Source organism: Notechis scutatus, chromosome 3, assembly GCF_049901735.1.
Source record: "Notechis scutatus isolate UNSWTSFEM ecotype Mainland chromosome 3, rNotScu1.2, whole genome shotgun sequence".
Classification (NCBI taxonomy): Eukaryota; Metazoa; Chordata; class Lepidosauria; order Squamata; family Elapidae; genus Notechis; species Notechis scutatus.
The window spans coordinates 182,944,109-182,959,972 of NC_142011.1; the positions used below are offsets into that span (position 1 = coordinate 182,944,109).

General features: G+C 37.9%; 1 protein-coding gene across 7 annotated transcripts in view; it reads right to left on the reverse strand.

Annotated features, from left to right (window-relative positions):
* Nucleotides 1–9,836: 9,836 nt before the first annotated feature.
* Nucleotides 9,837–15,864, reverse strand: part of TRIQK (triple QxxK/R motif containing) — a 57,344-nt gene continuing 51,316 nt past the window's right edge. For all 7 annotated transcript variants that reach the window (XM_087962000.1, XM_087962002.1, XM_087961998.1 and 4 more), the window contains one exon: nt 9,837–13,523. In XM_087962000.1, coding sequence (XP_087818126.1) covers nt 13,410–13,523 — 114 coding nt within the window. In that variant the 3' untranslated portion in view covers nt 9,837–13,409. The remainder of the gene's footprint in view (nt 13,524–15,864) is intronic.

The window sequence follows — 15,864 nt, forward strand, 5'->3', positions numbered from 1 at the left end:
TAAGGAGGAAAAATATACATTATTAGCAGTTGCTTTGTGATAGTTATTGTTTCTGAGACCTTGTTGTTCTCAAACCCTGAGTGTTTGCATTCCTGTAGTGTTGTTTAAAAAAAAAAGCTATCCAGAGAAAACTATCCTCACCGTAGGCTTCCTTGGAGGCTTAAATGGATCCCTTGGTGGTCCTAAAATGACCCTTTCAGATACTTTCCTTCTGAGGCAAGAAACCCATGGTATTCCCTGTTCCTGCCCCCCCCCCCACCACCATCCCCAACTCAAAGTTGAAAGTTTACTTCTTACATTTCATTCCTGAAAAGCTTATTCCATCGTATTCTTGTGCTCTTTTCCTGGGGTTAAATTCAGATGTGTGTTTCCCAAAGTGCTGAAAGAGATTCAAAGATCCCTTCGCACTTTTGAAAACGATGCTAAGACCTCTTGCCTTCCTTCTGCACCGCTCCTGTGTTTGGTTCTTATTGACAGCAGAACCGAGAGCCAGAAAAATACCTCTCTACAGCGACAGAATGGCATCCAGAGGTTTGTAGTTCAGGGATGGCAGCTCTGTAGAAATGTAAGGGGACAAATGGAAGACCATGGCCAGCTGGCCGCTAATCAGTTTGGCTCTAACCATATTTACACCTCGGGATTTTGTCTTCTAAAACTTTTTTCGGCAGCTCCTAGAGCCACGAATAAGCGGAATGTTAATTGAAGGTCAGCTGCTTTCCAGAAATGTGTCTACATGGGGAAAAACAATTTTGGAATAGCCCCTCATTTATTTTTCAACAATTTATGGGCAGGGCAAAACAGCTATTTGTTATGTACAGTATATCCATCCAAGCTAGGAAAGCACCTTTGAATAAATAACAACAACAACAATAACAAACATCTTACTATTAATATTCTACAAATGAAACACTGCTTATAAGAACAAGTGAAAGATCCTAGGTATGATGCTTTTCATATTGGCAGAGTGAATAGTTGTGGTTAAAGACAAACAAAACAAATTCTTTCTACTTCCTGGAATATTCTCTCAGGAACCACAGGAATGTAGCCTTTAAAGTGTCCCTCCCTGTAATAAATTTGGGGATTGATTTTCATATTCTCTTGAGAAGTTTTTTTTTTAATCCCCCTCTGGCATTCCTCTGAAATAAAAGGAAATATCCGATATCACAGTGAGATAAATGTAATTCTAGTGTATTGTAGAGGACTGCTGACTTGTAGAACTGAATCCTCATTGATTGAAAGGTCCCACCCTGCTTTCCAAGGTGCAGAGCAACATTTCCCAATCTAGGTAACCTAGGTAACTTAAAGATATGTGGACTTCAACTCTCAGAATTTCCCAGCCATCTTAATGTTGTCCAGGTTGAGAATCACTGATGTAGAGGCTGGATCCTTAGCGTGGATGGGCTTCATGTTGCATGATGGAGCTGTTTATAGCATCCTCTTTTACAGGAAAGGTGAGAAATGTGTTTCTCAACCTTAACAAGTTTAAGAGAATTCCCAAGTCCCAGAATTCCCATCCAGGATGGGAATTTGGGGAGTTGAAGTCTACTCCTCTTAAACTTGCAAAGGTTGAGAAACACTGGGTTAGAAAGAGGCACTTGATTTGTTGTGGCAAGGACTGGGGACCGCTGTAACTACCAAAGGGTCTTGGGAGTCACAACAAACATTTTTGGAAGACATAAGTTGGGATGGATCATAAACTGGATGACAGCTTTAAGCTTCCCTCATTATTGACTATAGCAGAAACCAGTTAACAGCAAATTGAACAATTAGAACAAAAATTGCCACGTTGTTACTGTTTTTTAACTTTGTTTACAAAATAAAAAGTGCTGGAAATTGCAAATAAACATCAACACTTTTTGATGGGGAGACTTTTATTTCACAGAAGCTAAGGGCATAATTTCAAATATATATTTTATTTGAAATAAATTATAGTGAATCTACCTCAGGGCTAAAAGAAATCTAGGACCTAAATTTAGACAAAGATTTAGATAACTGTCTTTGGCAGGATGAAAGATTGTTATCAGCATCTATACAGGAAATACATCTTAAATTTTTTCATTGGTGGTATCAAAGTCCAGTAAAAGTCTCACATTTTTAAAAAAATATTCAGTAAGTTGCTGGGAAGATTGTAAATTGAGGGGAATGTTATTTCACATCTGTAGGAATGTAATAAAGATTTAGATTATTTTAGAAGAAGGGGTTTAATGACATGTCACATGTAAACATGAGATTAAATTCTTTCCAGAGTCAGATGCTACATATATTTGACACTTAGAACAAAAGAATGCAAAGTATAAAAATAGTAAGTTTCCATTTTATTAAGTTATTTCTAAATCATGTGATGGATGGCACAGTAAGATATATTCTATAGGTTGTCTTGAAAAAGTTGTGAGAAATTTTTTTTTTTCCTAAAAAGAGTGGGATTTCGTTGTTTGTATCAGAGATAAGCATCCCAACAACAGCTTACATCAAAAATTATGGGCAAGTTAAACAGTACCAGTTCAATGTAACTTTTCTTGATTTAAAATAAATAAATAAAGGAATTAAGGGAAAAGCTTATGTAAGCATCACCTTTGGAGTTTCTTTTAAGTATTTGCCAGCAGATGTACAAGAGAATCTGTAGTTGAGTCAGTAACATTTAGTGATTCATTGCTTTACAGCTTGAACATGTGTGAGATATTTGCTATTTATACCAAGTAACAAACACAGATGCTACAGAAAATAATGTTTGAACTTTAGTGTTGTATGTTAAAAATTAAATTAAAATTTAATTGACCTTTTAGAAGGAAAACTGAATTTTTGTGATATAAATAACGCACATTAGAATTTATTTTTTCTATGTACACAATAAATCACTTGCTAGTTACAGAGGTGGAAAACAGTAGTCTTTTAATATGGTACCCCAATTTTTGGGGGAAATTGACTTGTAAGTTGTCTTTTGGCACTGGGAAATTTCAGTTCTATTTCTGAAATTGTAAGAACCAACAAAATGCTTTCTTTGTTTTTAAAACAAAGACGAAACTTCCCAAGGTGATATATATTAGGGAGATCATTCAACTCACCACGTGTAGATATATGCAGAAAACAAAGTGTTACCTTGATTCAGTAATATTGGAGTATTCTTATTTATCCATTTATTTGATTTATACCTCACTTTCTCAAATTGCAGGATCCCATGGAGAGCAGCTATTTGAAGCTTATTTTTATGTTGTCAAGAGTTTCAATTTCTTTCATTGTTCTTGCTGTCTTACCAACAGCTGCACTAAGGAAATTCATTTATTCTATCAGCTTCATGATAACCCAGTTACAAGGTATATTTTTATGTTTTCAGTGGTAGAACACGACAGATATAAGATTGTAAAGCCTGATTGTTGGATGTTTCCTTTATTCTTGATGAGTATTCATGTTTGGGATATCTTAGCAGGTCATCTACTGGTCATTTCATTTTTTGTGCCTTCAGTTCAATGTTTACTCCTGCTCAGTGCCTGCATTTTTCTTTCCAAAGTGATTTGCCACTGTCTGCTTCCTAGGGCTGAGAGAGTAACTGCCCAAAGTCATCCAACTTCCTTTGTGCTCAAGGTGAGATTAGAACTCACAGTCACCTAGTTTCTAGCCTGGTGTCTCAACCACTGCACCAAATTGGATCTCACTTTTAATATTGGTCTTGCAAAACATACTCATATATTTATTGGCCACACTGCCTGAGTGGTATCATCCAGCTAGCTGCTGGAATTCTGCCAATTGTAGTTTCTTCTTTGGAGGTGCTCGGATGGGAAAACTGCCAAGGGTGGAATGGGAAATATACCCAAAAGCCCAGATAGGGGGAATGTGCCCTTTTGGGGCCTAGTCTCATCTGGACTAGGAGGCCAACAAAATGTTTCTTTCTTTTGGTGGAAACTGACATTCAGGAGTCCACCTGAAGAGCCTGTCCCTGCAGTTGTTATGTAGCTGCTCCATGTTCTTCCATCAGAAAATTCTAAAAGCATCCATGAATAATATTGACATAAAGGACATTGGTTTTACTGCTCTTTTTCAACAACATCAACAAATTCCAAGATATCAAGATGAAAGGTTTGCTCTTTATCTAAAGGGGTCTTGTTGGGATGGTGCATTTAAGTCAGTTTTGACTTCTGGTGTGTGCCTGAACAAGTCCCTGCAGTTTTCTTGGCAAGATTCTGGAAGTGGTTTGCTTTACCAGGCTGGAAACCAGGAGATTTCTAGGCCCTTGATAGGGATGAAAACCAAGGGAAGACTTTCAGCCAGTCACTCTCTCTTAGCCTGACATACCTCATAGGGTTGTTGTCGTATAAAAAACAGGAGGGCGAATGAGTATTAGGTATGTTTGTCACCTTGAGTTATTTATAAAAATATTAAAAGTAGAATTAAAAGGGTTAAAAGAAAGTGACTGTCCCAAGGTCACCCAACTGGCTTTGTTTCTAAAGCAGAACTATAATTCACAGTCTCCCAGTTTCTAGTCTGATGCCTTAACCACTATTCCAAAGTGGCTCTTTAACTATAGCTATATTTTAAAATATACAAATCAATGTACAAACCAATGTACAAATCCTGTAGCTTAATAACATTTTGGGATGTATAGTAAATGTGCTTACCCAACAGAGGAAAATTACTGCTTCATTTTACTTGTAATTGGTTGCAATAAAGTTTAAACACAGAATTCCCATCCCCATCTCCAGCTTAAAGGATAGGTAAGGTTTTTTAAAAAAAGCAATTCCTTAGGCTCAACTTTTAAGCACAGACAATCTGAAAAAAATGTGCAGTTTTTAAAGCTGCTTCCTTGGCTGTCATGCAAGAAGCCTTTTTATAAATGTGGACAGAGATGCCACCGGTCCCTCATCAAAGCAAGGCTGTTTGTAACAACTGTCTCAAGAGTTCTTGCTGGCTTAATGAGCTGGTAGCTGCCTGTGCTGGAAAGACAGGCAATCATATGTGTCTTTATCTGTTCATTAATCTTCACTATTCTCAAGCTGCTCTTCTCTGGCAATTCTTTAAGTTTGTGCCGCATGATCTCTCCCACAACTCACACAAGTTGTGATAAATAAAATACAGGAGTTCCAGGGCTCGGCTGTATCCTCATTAAAGACTAATAATGAATCTAAAATCTAAACCACATACCCAGAGAGGAAATTTCAACATAATAGGGCAGTTTTGTCTTTCCCCTTGTTTCACTTGAGAATTCAGTATCTTCCAAAATCTGATCTGCAGAGATGTATTCACTTTGACAATGTATTTGTCACAGAGAGCTTGCATTAACAAAATGGCACGTTCATTTAGGCACAGCTTCTATTTGGCCTTTTTATGAGTTACGATAAAAATCATGGTTAAACTACACATTTGCCCCAGAGCCTATGTAGAATTCCATTTTGAATTTCCTTGGCAAAATTTAATGCATATATATGATATAAAGCTCAAATGGAGCTTTGATTACTTTCACTGACCACAATTTCCTTACCTGAGTGTATAATATTGGTTATGCACTTCATATCATCATGAAAACATTGTTTGATATTCCATGGTGGTCCAAGACTAGAGTTTATTGCATTTCCCAATCTGGTGCCCAAATACATTGAGCTGTAATGTCTAACATCTATGAGCATAGATGGTGGAGAATAATGCAGTCCATTGCATCTGGAGGGCACCTGGTTGAAGAAAATTACACTTGGCTGGGTACACTAAGCAGAGTCATACCTGATTACTATTTGGATTGGAGATGATCAGGAAATATCACGCTGTAGATGTAAATGATTTATCCAAATCAGACCTTTTAAGTTGTTCTAATTTTTGGTGTACTCTATAGGGTGATGTTCACATGCATGGATATTTCATTTTGGTGTTTGAAGGCTGTATTAAATATGAAATAATAATTAGATTGATAGAAACTGGGAAGTCATTCTCCTGCTTAATTTCAATTTCCTACGCCAGTTTAAAGTTGAACTAGTTTTTCCTCCTCCTTTCAAACTTTGAATTCCAGTCTTCATACACATCATGTTGTCAACCTCTTCTGCCTCAGTGGTTAGAGCATCAACTTGGATAATCATTAAGTTGGAATTTTCAACAAACTCTAATTGACCTTACTCAGTCATTGATTGTATAAAAGCATTGTCCTTTCTACATCCTTCCCATAAAAGCAATGCTATTCCATTTTTTACATGTCTTGAATGATAAACAGTGCAATCTTCTGAAAGTCTCCATCTCTAGTCTGTTTCAATATACTAATGACTAAGATGTCAATGTACAGTTGCTTCATTTCAGTGTTACTCTCCCATATTCATGTTCCTTACTTTCCATGTTTTCACTATAATCCTATTTTGCAGCTTTAGATTTTCTTTTCGTACATAGAAAGGAATAAACCACAAGACCTTCCAAAGATTTTAATTTAGCCACATCATAAGCACCATCAGTACTCCCAAATATACTGCTCAGAAAAATAAAGGGAACAGTTAAACAACACAATGTAACTCCAAGTCAATCACACTTCTGTGAAATCAAACTGTCCACTTAGGTAGCAACACTGATTGACAATCAATTTCACATGCTGTTGTGCAAATGGAATAGACAAGAGGTGGAAAGCAGAGGCAGTTAGCAAGACACCCCCAATACAGGAGTGGTTCTGCAGGTGGTGACCACAGACCACTTCTCAGTTCCTATGCTTTCTGGCTGATGGTTTGGTCACTTTTGAATGCTGGTGGTGCTTTCACTCTAGTGATAGCATGAGACAGAGTCTACAACCCACACAAGTGGCTCAGGTAGTGCAGCTCATCCAGGATGTCACATCAATGCGAGCTGTGGCAAGGTTTGCTGTGTCTGTCAGCGTAGTGTCCAGAGCATGGAGGCGCTACCAGGAGACAGGCCAGTACATCAGGAGACGTGGAGGAGGCCATAGGAGGGCAACAACCCAGCATCAGGACAGCTACCTCCGCCTTTGTGCAAGGAGGGACAGGAGGAGCACTGCCAGAGCCCTGAAAAATGACCTCCAGCAGGCCACAAATGTGCATGTGGCTGCTCAAACAGTCAGAAACAGAATCTATGAGGGTGGTATGAGGGCCCGACATCCACAGGTGGGGGTTGTGCTTACAGCCCAACACTGTGCAGGATGTTTGGCATTTGCCAGAGAACAGTAAGATTGGCAAATTTGCCACTGGCGCCCTGTGCTCTTCACAGATGAAAGTAGGTTCACATTGAGCACATGACAGATGTGACAGGGTCTGGAGATGCCGTGGAGAATGTTCTGCTGCCTGCAACATCTTCCAGAATGACCGGTTCGGCAGTGGGTCAGTAATGGTGTGGGGTGGCATTTCTTTAGGGGCCGCACAGCCCTCCATGTGCTCGCCAGAGGTAGCCTGACTGCCATTAGGTACTGAGATGAGATCCTCAGACCCCTTGTGAGACCATATGCTGGTGCGGTTGGCCCTGGGTTTCTCCTAATGCAAGACAATGCTAGACCTCATGTGGCTGGAGTGTGTCAGCAGTTCCTGCAAGATAAAGGCATTGATGCTATGGATTGGCCCGCCCATTCCCCAGACCTGAATCCAATTGAGCACATCTGGAACATCATGTCTCGCTCCATCCACCAACGCCACATTGCACCACAGACTGTCCAGGAGTTGGGGGATGCTTTAGTCCAGGTGTAGGAGGAGATCCCTCAGGAGACCATCCGCCATCTCATCAGGAGCATGCCCAGGCATTGTAGGGAGGTCATACAGGCACGTGGAGGCCACACACACTACTGAGCCTCATTTTGACTTGTTTTAAGGACATTACATCAAAGTTGGATCAGCCTGTATTTCCCCTTTAATTTTGAGTGTAACTCCAAATCCAGACCTCCATGGGTTGCTAAAATTGATTTCCATTGATCATTTTTGTGTGATTTTGTTGTCAGCACATTCAACTATGTAATGAACAAAGTATTTAATAAGAATATTTCATTCATTCAGATCTAGGATGTCTTATTTTTGTGTTCCCTTTATTTTTTTGAGCAGTGTATATTCAACGGCTCCACAATAGCATTTTTACTACCATCTGATTTGAGAGGCCCATCATCTAGCATTATATCATCAATCACTTTAACTTGTCTATCCATGTTTTCTTAGTAAAATTAGAAATTCCTTACTATTGCCTTCTCCCATGCAGTATGAAATGGTGCCTTTGTCATCACAAAACTGATCAGCATCTTCTTATATATCAGCAGCATATTACTGCCTGCTTATTTTATCTGGGCACATGAAATAACTTTCATACGTTGAGTCTTCCTGATGAAGATAGAAAATCTTGGAATATAGTCTCATTATTTGCTCATCCCCCCAGGATCTCCAGCCCAACAAATGATGAGAGAAATACAGCATTACAAGATTTGGGAGGGTAAGTTAGACCACAAACGATCGGCATTCCACTTTTTTTTTATTATTGACAAGATCAATATATTGACATAACCCAAAAAATCACCAGGAGTCAAGCTCAATTCTTTTTAATATTTTTAGTACAAATCTGAAAAATGAGTTGTAGCAGGTTTGAATCAAGATTGATGGCCGTATTGAGAAACTTGGTCTTCGTCATTTTTGTCAGGTGTTAGATTTAGTCAAAGCTGACTGTTGAACTCTTTAAAGTCACACTCTGCTGAATACCTCCAGCAAACAGGTTTATATTATTAATACATTCCATGTGCTAAGTAGTAGACTTGGAATATTCATGCATGGCTTCATCTTTATACTCGAATCCAGAGATTATCTTTTTTGTTAAAGTAGAAAGTACAGAATATGTTAGCGAGAATAATCTCATATTTTTAACAATGGCATATAGTCTTTAAATTAATTGGCAAAGGAAATGTAGTAAAATTATATAGTAATTCCAACATTTAGCCTATGTGTATTCTTATGAAATTCCTAGCTACTTGCAGGGGTGGAATTCTATTGGTTTGGACTGGTTCAGTAAAACCGGTTGTTATGATTCTGCACAGTTTGAAGAACCGGTAAATTGTGCCACTGGCTGGCCCCACCCCTTCCTGCCCATCCACTCATCTCGCTCTGCCCAGTTATTCCTCATCTTGCCCGCCATTGCTAACCTGCCTTCGCCCACCATTGCTGCTTGCCTTCCACCACGGCCCTGATCTCCCTGGATGAGTGAGCCTACAAGCAAGCCCTGGTCGAGTCGACTCTAGGGACGGCCTAGGCCGCTGTGCTGTCCCCATCCCTGGGCTTGCCTGGCTTGCTTCACTGCGACCTAGCTAGCTAGCTGCCCCCCCACACCGCATGGCCATGCCGTGCTGGTTGGGAATGTTCTCCCCTGGCCACGAAGAAGCTGCAGGGATCCATGGCTGTGCCGGCTGGGAGAGAAGGGAAAGTTCTTCTTCTCCCCTGGCCACGAAGAAGCCATGGGGATCCATGGCCATGCTAGCTGTGAGAGAAGGGAATATTCTCCTTCTCCCCCTGGCCACGAAGAAGCCATGGGGATCCATGGCTGTGCCGGCTGGGATGAGTGCCAGCTGAGAAGCCAGACGAGGTGCTCCTCCATGTGAGTGACATTGAGTTGGCCACATCCACACAGTCACATGACCAAGCACACCCAGCTGGTCATATGACTGGGTGGGCGTGGCTTGGTGGTCACATGACCATCTGGGCATGCTTGGTCAAGCCACACCCACAAATTAGGCCACACCCACGGAACCGGTTAAGAAATTTGAATCTCACCCCTAGCTACTTGTTTGTTCCCAATATTTATAGGTCAAGGTTGCTATTGCTTCCCAAAACTGGCAAAATCCGATAGTGATATCTACAGAACTGGAAATTATTAAAATAAACAAATAAATAGCATCTACAGTGTAGTAATTCAGAATTATGCATGTTTATTCTTCCAACCACATGACAAAATTATGCTGAGACATCTGTTTGAGAAATACTAGCACCTAACATTTTGGCTGTTTCCTCACCAATTTGAATTTTTAGTAAACATGAGGAGAAGCTGTTGTTCAGTGAAGTATATTGATGTGCCATGTGAAATTGTTTTCGTCTTCTCAGAAAAAGACATATCTATAAAATGTATTTACTATACAACACATGGAATTCTGAATTACATTAAATAAGATTTGCATAAAGAATGATCATATCCAACTGGGGCCCAATCATATAAACTCACAGACCAGTTGTAATGGATACATATACCAATACATATCCCTCCTTGACCATAGAAATCCCTCCTTGACCAATTATGTAGCCTAAATTGCCTTACAAAAGGCAGAGATTATGCAAGGTGGAGGTCAACATGATTGCAGACTGATAAAAGTGACCCCTTCAATAAGAGGGAACATTTGCCAGTCAATTGATTTACTGGAATGAATGTAATTGTTTATTCTACATAATATCAGCAGAATCTATTAGCAAGGTATTGGAGAAACATTTCTAATATCACATTTTTTTCTGTCTCAAAGAACTGTATTATTATTTGCTTAGCCATAACAATTTTTCATGATTGAACAAATCTACATATATAATCCACACATTTTCACTATTTAAAGTAGTTGCTTTAAGTTTGGAATAATCAACATTCTCTCAATTAGCTTGTAAATAGAACTAAGAAGTATTGTGGTTCCATGCTAATAAACTAAGTCCAACTGAAACCTTATTTATTAAACTTTCTAATTCTGACCAATAATTAGGGTCATGTTACCACCCCAATGCTATTTGAATGGTTAGTGTAAGCATCCATGTTTGTGGATCTCATCATAACCTTTGTAGCCAACATTTCTGAACAGAAAAACACTAATCAAATACTTTAATCATCTATATTTTAAAATAATATTTCTTTGGAATGAAGGTTATGAAGAGAGGGCAGTCGTGATATAGCATAACTAGAATTATATCTTTCAATAAAGTTTAAAGAAACTCTAATGTTGTTTTCTGTATGAGAAAGATTTCAGAGACAGTATTGAGAAGAGATGAAAATGGTTTTAAAGCTACCATATATTTTTATATTTCTTGCTGATATTACATGATACAATTAAAACATAATTTTCATCTTTATGTTAATGAAGCAGTGTACTAATTAAACTCGACACTGAGTGAACTTTCTATTTACACGTTTTCAGTTAGCCCAAGAGGAAGGAACTTTGCTTCAGAGCATATGTGAATCCTAGTGTTTCTATCATCCAGGTGCCATTTCTGACAGAACACATGTGCTCTGAACAGTTGGCAATGAACAAAAAATATGACTACTGATACCCAGCTATAGAGGAGTCAGAAGAATGCTGAAAATAAATTTGCACCAAAGTGGCAATGAAATGGGAGTGATTTTTTTCTGAACAGAGAAATTTGATGTAGCCACCATACAGATAAGTTGAAATTAAAAAAATGAGTAATATATGGCTATTTGATCTCTTCTTTCAACTTCTCTTGACAACACGAAGGTTTTCTTTCTTATTAAGGTGAAACTTTTCAGTTTCCATAAAAAGATGTAGTAGAAAATGAGTCAATGGTGGCTTGAGATTGCCCTTTCTGTGAGACCATGTTGCATAATACCCATGCCATTTTTACTGGAGGCTTTGGAATAGATTTCCCTTGTTATTGTTTCTGGTTTTTCTCACAAACAGCCGTGTTTAATTTGGTGTTAAGAAATACATTCAAATATATCTCATATCTCTGATATCTTCTTGGTCTTGGTTTACTGTAACTATTATTCTAATAGAATTTCCAGGGTTTCTTTTTTCCTAAAAGAAACTTTGAAATCAAGGTAGCCATTGCAAATTGGTTTTTAAAAAATACATAAATTTGTTGATATCTGCATTTGCAGGGATGCAACCAGCTTGGTAGAATTTTTGAACACGTGTATTTCAGAATGGTTTCCACTTAAGTCAAAGGCCTTGTATTTGAATTAGGCTGTGCTCTGTGTTCTATTCCTAATAGACATACTATGAAACATTTTGATTTCTAGGGCTTTGCTACAGGGCTAAAATGCATGTTTTTCACATAATATTAACATCAATTATTGTGTTCTACAAAAAAAGAAACTTTTGAAGGATTACTAATGAAGTAGAATGTAAACATGTGATTTTCTGTCTTATTAAAACCAAAAGTATATGAAATGCGGTTTTGATACATTGGTCCTATGGTACAAAGAGGAAGCCCTTATAATATTATAATGACAGAACTGTGCATAAAACACTCACTTCCCAGCAAATCAGTTTAACTTATAAAGTAAAGTATGCTACAGGTAGTCCTCAACTTACGATTGGTCATTAAATGACCCTTAGAAGTTATGATGATCAACTGTGATGGCTCATTAGTTAGACTGCAATATTGCAGGCTAATTCTGCTGACTACCAGAGGTTCAATCCTAACCACCTCAAGACTGACTCAGCCTTCCATCCTTCCAAGGTCAGTAAAATGAGGACTTAAATTGTTAGGGGCAATATGCCGACTCTGTAAACTGCTTAGAGGGGACTGTAAAGCACTATGGAGCAGTCTATAAGTCTTATGTGCTATTGCTATTGCTATGATGGACCTCCCCAGTATTTCTAATGACCCAGTTTTGCAGTTCCAATAGCCGCCCCCCCATGGTCACATGATCACATTTTGGTGCTTGGCAATTGGCCTGCATTTGCAGCATCCCATATTCACATCACCAGTCACATGGTGATTTATGTTTTTTGCTTGAAACTGGCATTTAAACTGGCATTTTGCTAGGAACAGGTTTCTAGCAAAAAATGTCCATTGAGTACAATGGGTTTTCGTAACAACAATAGCATTCACTTAATGGCACCTGCAAAAAAAGTCATAAAATCGGGTGCAGTCACATGGTGACCCACTTTACAAGTGGCATGACTTACGACTCTAATTCTGTGCTCAATTACAATCATAAGTCAAGGACTAGCTGTATACAGTTTTTAATCCAAAAACTATCATGCATGACTCACATACATTCAGCACATATAAATTATTTTTGTTTTGGAGATAAGAATTAAAAATGGGCCGAATCACTCACACAACAATTAGTAGAATCTGGAAGTAATAGAAATATGTGTACAGATATCACAGTTCATATTGGTTTGTGTTTGAGTCATATCTGTAATTCGTATTTGTTTGCCAAGTTCTAAGGAAATCAAATTCTTTTCATCCACACAATAACACTAATGAATATAGAAAATTGTTTTCTGGAATGAAATATTTCCAGTTGAAAAACGAAATGAAGAAAAAGGTCAACTTTAGCCAATAAACTACAGTTTGAAAAGGAGAAGAACCTCATTAATATCCATAAGACTAGCTGAGATAGTCTCAAGTGTATTATTAATTTCAGAGTTGCAGGAACTGATTCCCATTTTGTCCACTTTGATGACGAGCAGCTGTTCATGGCTGAAGTCGACAAGAGTAATGCTTTTCTAGAAGAAATCTTCAAAAACAATTTGGCTAATTTCCATCCTTTTCCAGACCTAGGTCATCTTCTTCAGAAAGGTTAAGATAAAAGAAAGCATAACATGCCAATAAGAATACCAATATAGCCACAAGGATAAGGCTGACTTCCTGTATTAAAAAGAGAAAAAAATTAAGTATCTTTAAGTTAAGTATCTTTAAGTTAAGATCACTTTAAGTTAAGTAAGAGCTGATATGATAGTTACATTTATAAATATAAACATTATAATCAGTAACAGCTACTGAGATATCCAAAAACAGACTATTATCCTGCAATTTAAAATATATATAAGTATTTTTTGTTTTTAATCTTGTACCCAAGAGAATCATAAATCATGGCAATATCTATCTGGATAGAAGATTATGAGCAAATTTAAGGGATATAGATTGTAATACTATTTTTTTTTAATAATAACCCTGAAAGAAGGGAATGGCAAACCATTTCTATATTGCTTTCAATTAAACTATCTCTTTTTTTAAAAACAAGTTTTATTAAAAATTTCAACAACAAACAAATCATTACATATTTAAATCTTTTCCTGTCTTTCTACAAAATTTTCCCCAATATTCTCATAAAACACAAACAAACACAAACAAACATAAAAAAATCTTTTAGTAAAGTACCTTGGCCCCAGTTACCTCTCTTTGCATGGGCAGCGCATATCACTCTTCACAATTTTATCTTATTTAATCCATCTTAATTAAATCATTAAATTTATATCTTTTGCCCATTCATTATCCCTCTATCTCTTCTTATAATAAAAAGAATTTCTCCTGAAATCACTAATCAGAGTATGATGCCTTTCTATCCTCCCCCTAAGTTAGTAAAATTAACATTCAACATAACAAATACCCAATTCGGTTCTGCTTGGTACATTCTATCCACCAAAAATGTTTAAATACATTGTATCCTCCTTTCCTTCAATATTTTATTACATTTTAAAAATCAATCATTATTAAAAACTTCAACATTTTAATTTCTTATTAAATCTTAAACCATTCTAATTTACTATTTCAAATATAAATGTTACAATACCATCTTCTGTACCTAGCAGAATCTTTCTTACAGAAGTTTATATTTCATCCTTTGTCCCTAAAAAAATTCCTCTTCTCCCATCCAATTTTAAAACTTTGAGGCTTTTCTCCGCCTTTCCCCTTTCTTTCTTCCCCCACCAAATCTTCCTACCCCCCTTCTTCTTCTAACCTCTGCCTTGCTGGGATCCCTTCTCTGTTGTGTTCCCTTTTTCTCTTGTTTGCTATCATTATATTTACTTTGCATCATATTTTTCTCTTTCTCAAATGTTTTTTTAGATCTTAAGTCCTTCATTTTCCTTGCTCTCTTCCTTCCTTCTTCCTTAGATAAGTTTTGGGATTCAATAAAGATGGCGTCTTCGTCTTTTCCTTGTTGTTGTTCTTCTGGAACAACTTCTGTTTCCATCTGTTCCATTGTCTGTTGGTAATTGACCAGCGCCATTTCTAGAAATAGAAAAGCTTTTTCCATACCATCTTTGCAGGCTGCTTTTGTTTGCTCATATTCATCCCTCAGGTCTTCAAAAGGGAAAGCCATTATAAATAAATCTTTTCTTTTCTTTATTCCTCTTTCTTCTTACACCAACCAAATATTCCGAGAGAAAGGTAAAACAATCCCAAAATCCACAATCCTCAATAAATCCAAGCAAGCCAAAATTCCCCCTTCCTCTTCCAGGGGTGGTATCAAACAAATACAAAAAGAGTCCAAATCTATATTTTAAAGCCTTATTAAAATTATATTTCTGTCCTCAAATCTTAAAGGCATCTCCTCCAACAAGATCCAAATTTATATATTTTCTTTATCCTCTCCCTTCCGGCTTAATTCCGTCGGGAGGGAGAGTAAACTTTCCTTTCAGCACCTCAAAATAGCCGCTTTTTTTCTCTTGTGGAAAAAATCATCAAAAAACCATCTTTTCCAGGAATTAAATTAGATAAATCTCAAAGCCCTGGGTCGACCAAGAAGAACTTTCACTTTCAATAACTTTCTCTTCTTCCTCCTGCGCATACTTGCCCGGCTGCCAACTTCTTTGTGGCGGCCATTACGGACCGCCGCTGCACCGTCCTGGTAAAAGAGGGTTCTGCCGGCCAGGGAGGGGGTCTGCAACACCCCCAGACCCTTCCTCCGGATCCCCCTTACCTTCAGCTACCCCTGCAGGGCAGCCTTGCTCCGCACCCGTCCGGGTCGGAGCCCCAAAACGGCCAGCGCGGCAGGGATCGCGCAGCTTCGCGAATCCCTACCGCTCGCGAAGCCGACAAACCGGAAACTCCAATACATCTACATAATCAGAAGATTTGAGGAAGGTTTTTTTTTATTTTGAACTTCAGAGTGTATATCTTAACACAATATTATTTTGAAACAGCTATTTTTTGCCTATCTTTTCTAGACCGAAGCTATGAAATTGGTTAGCAAATCTTGGAGATT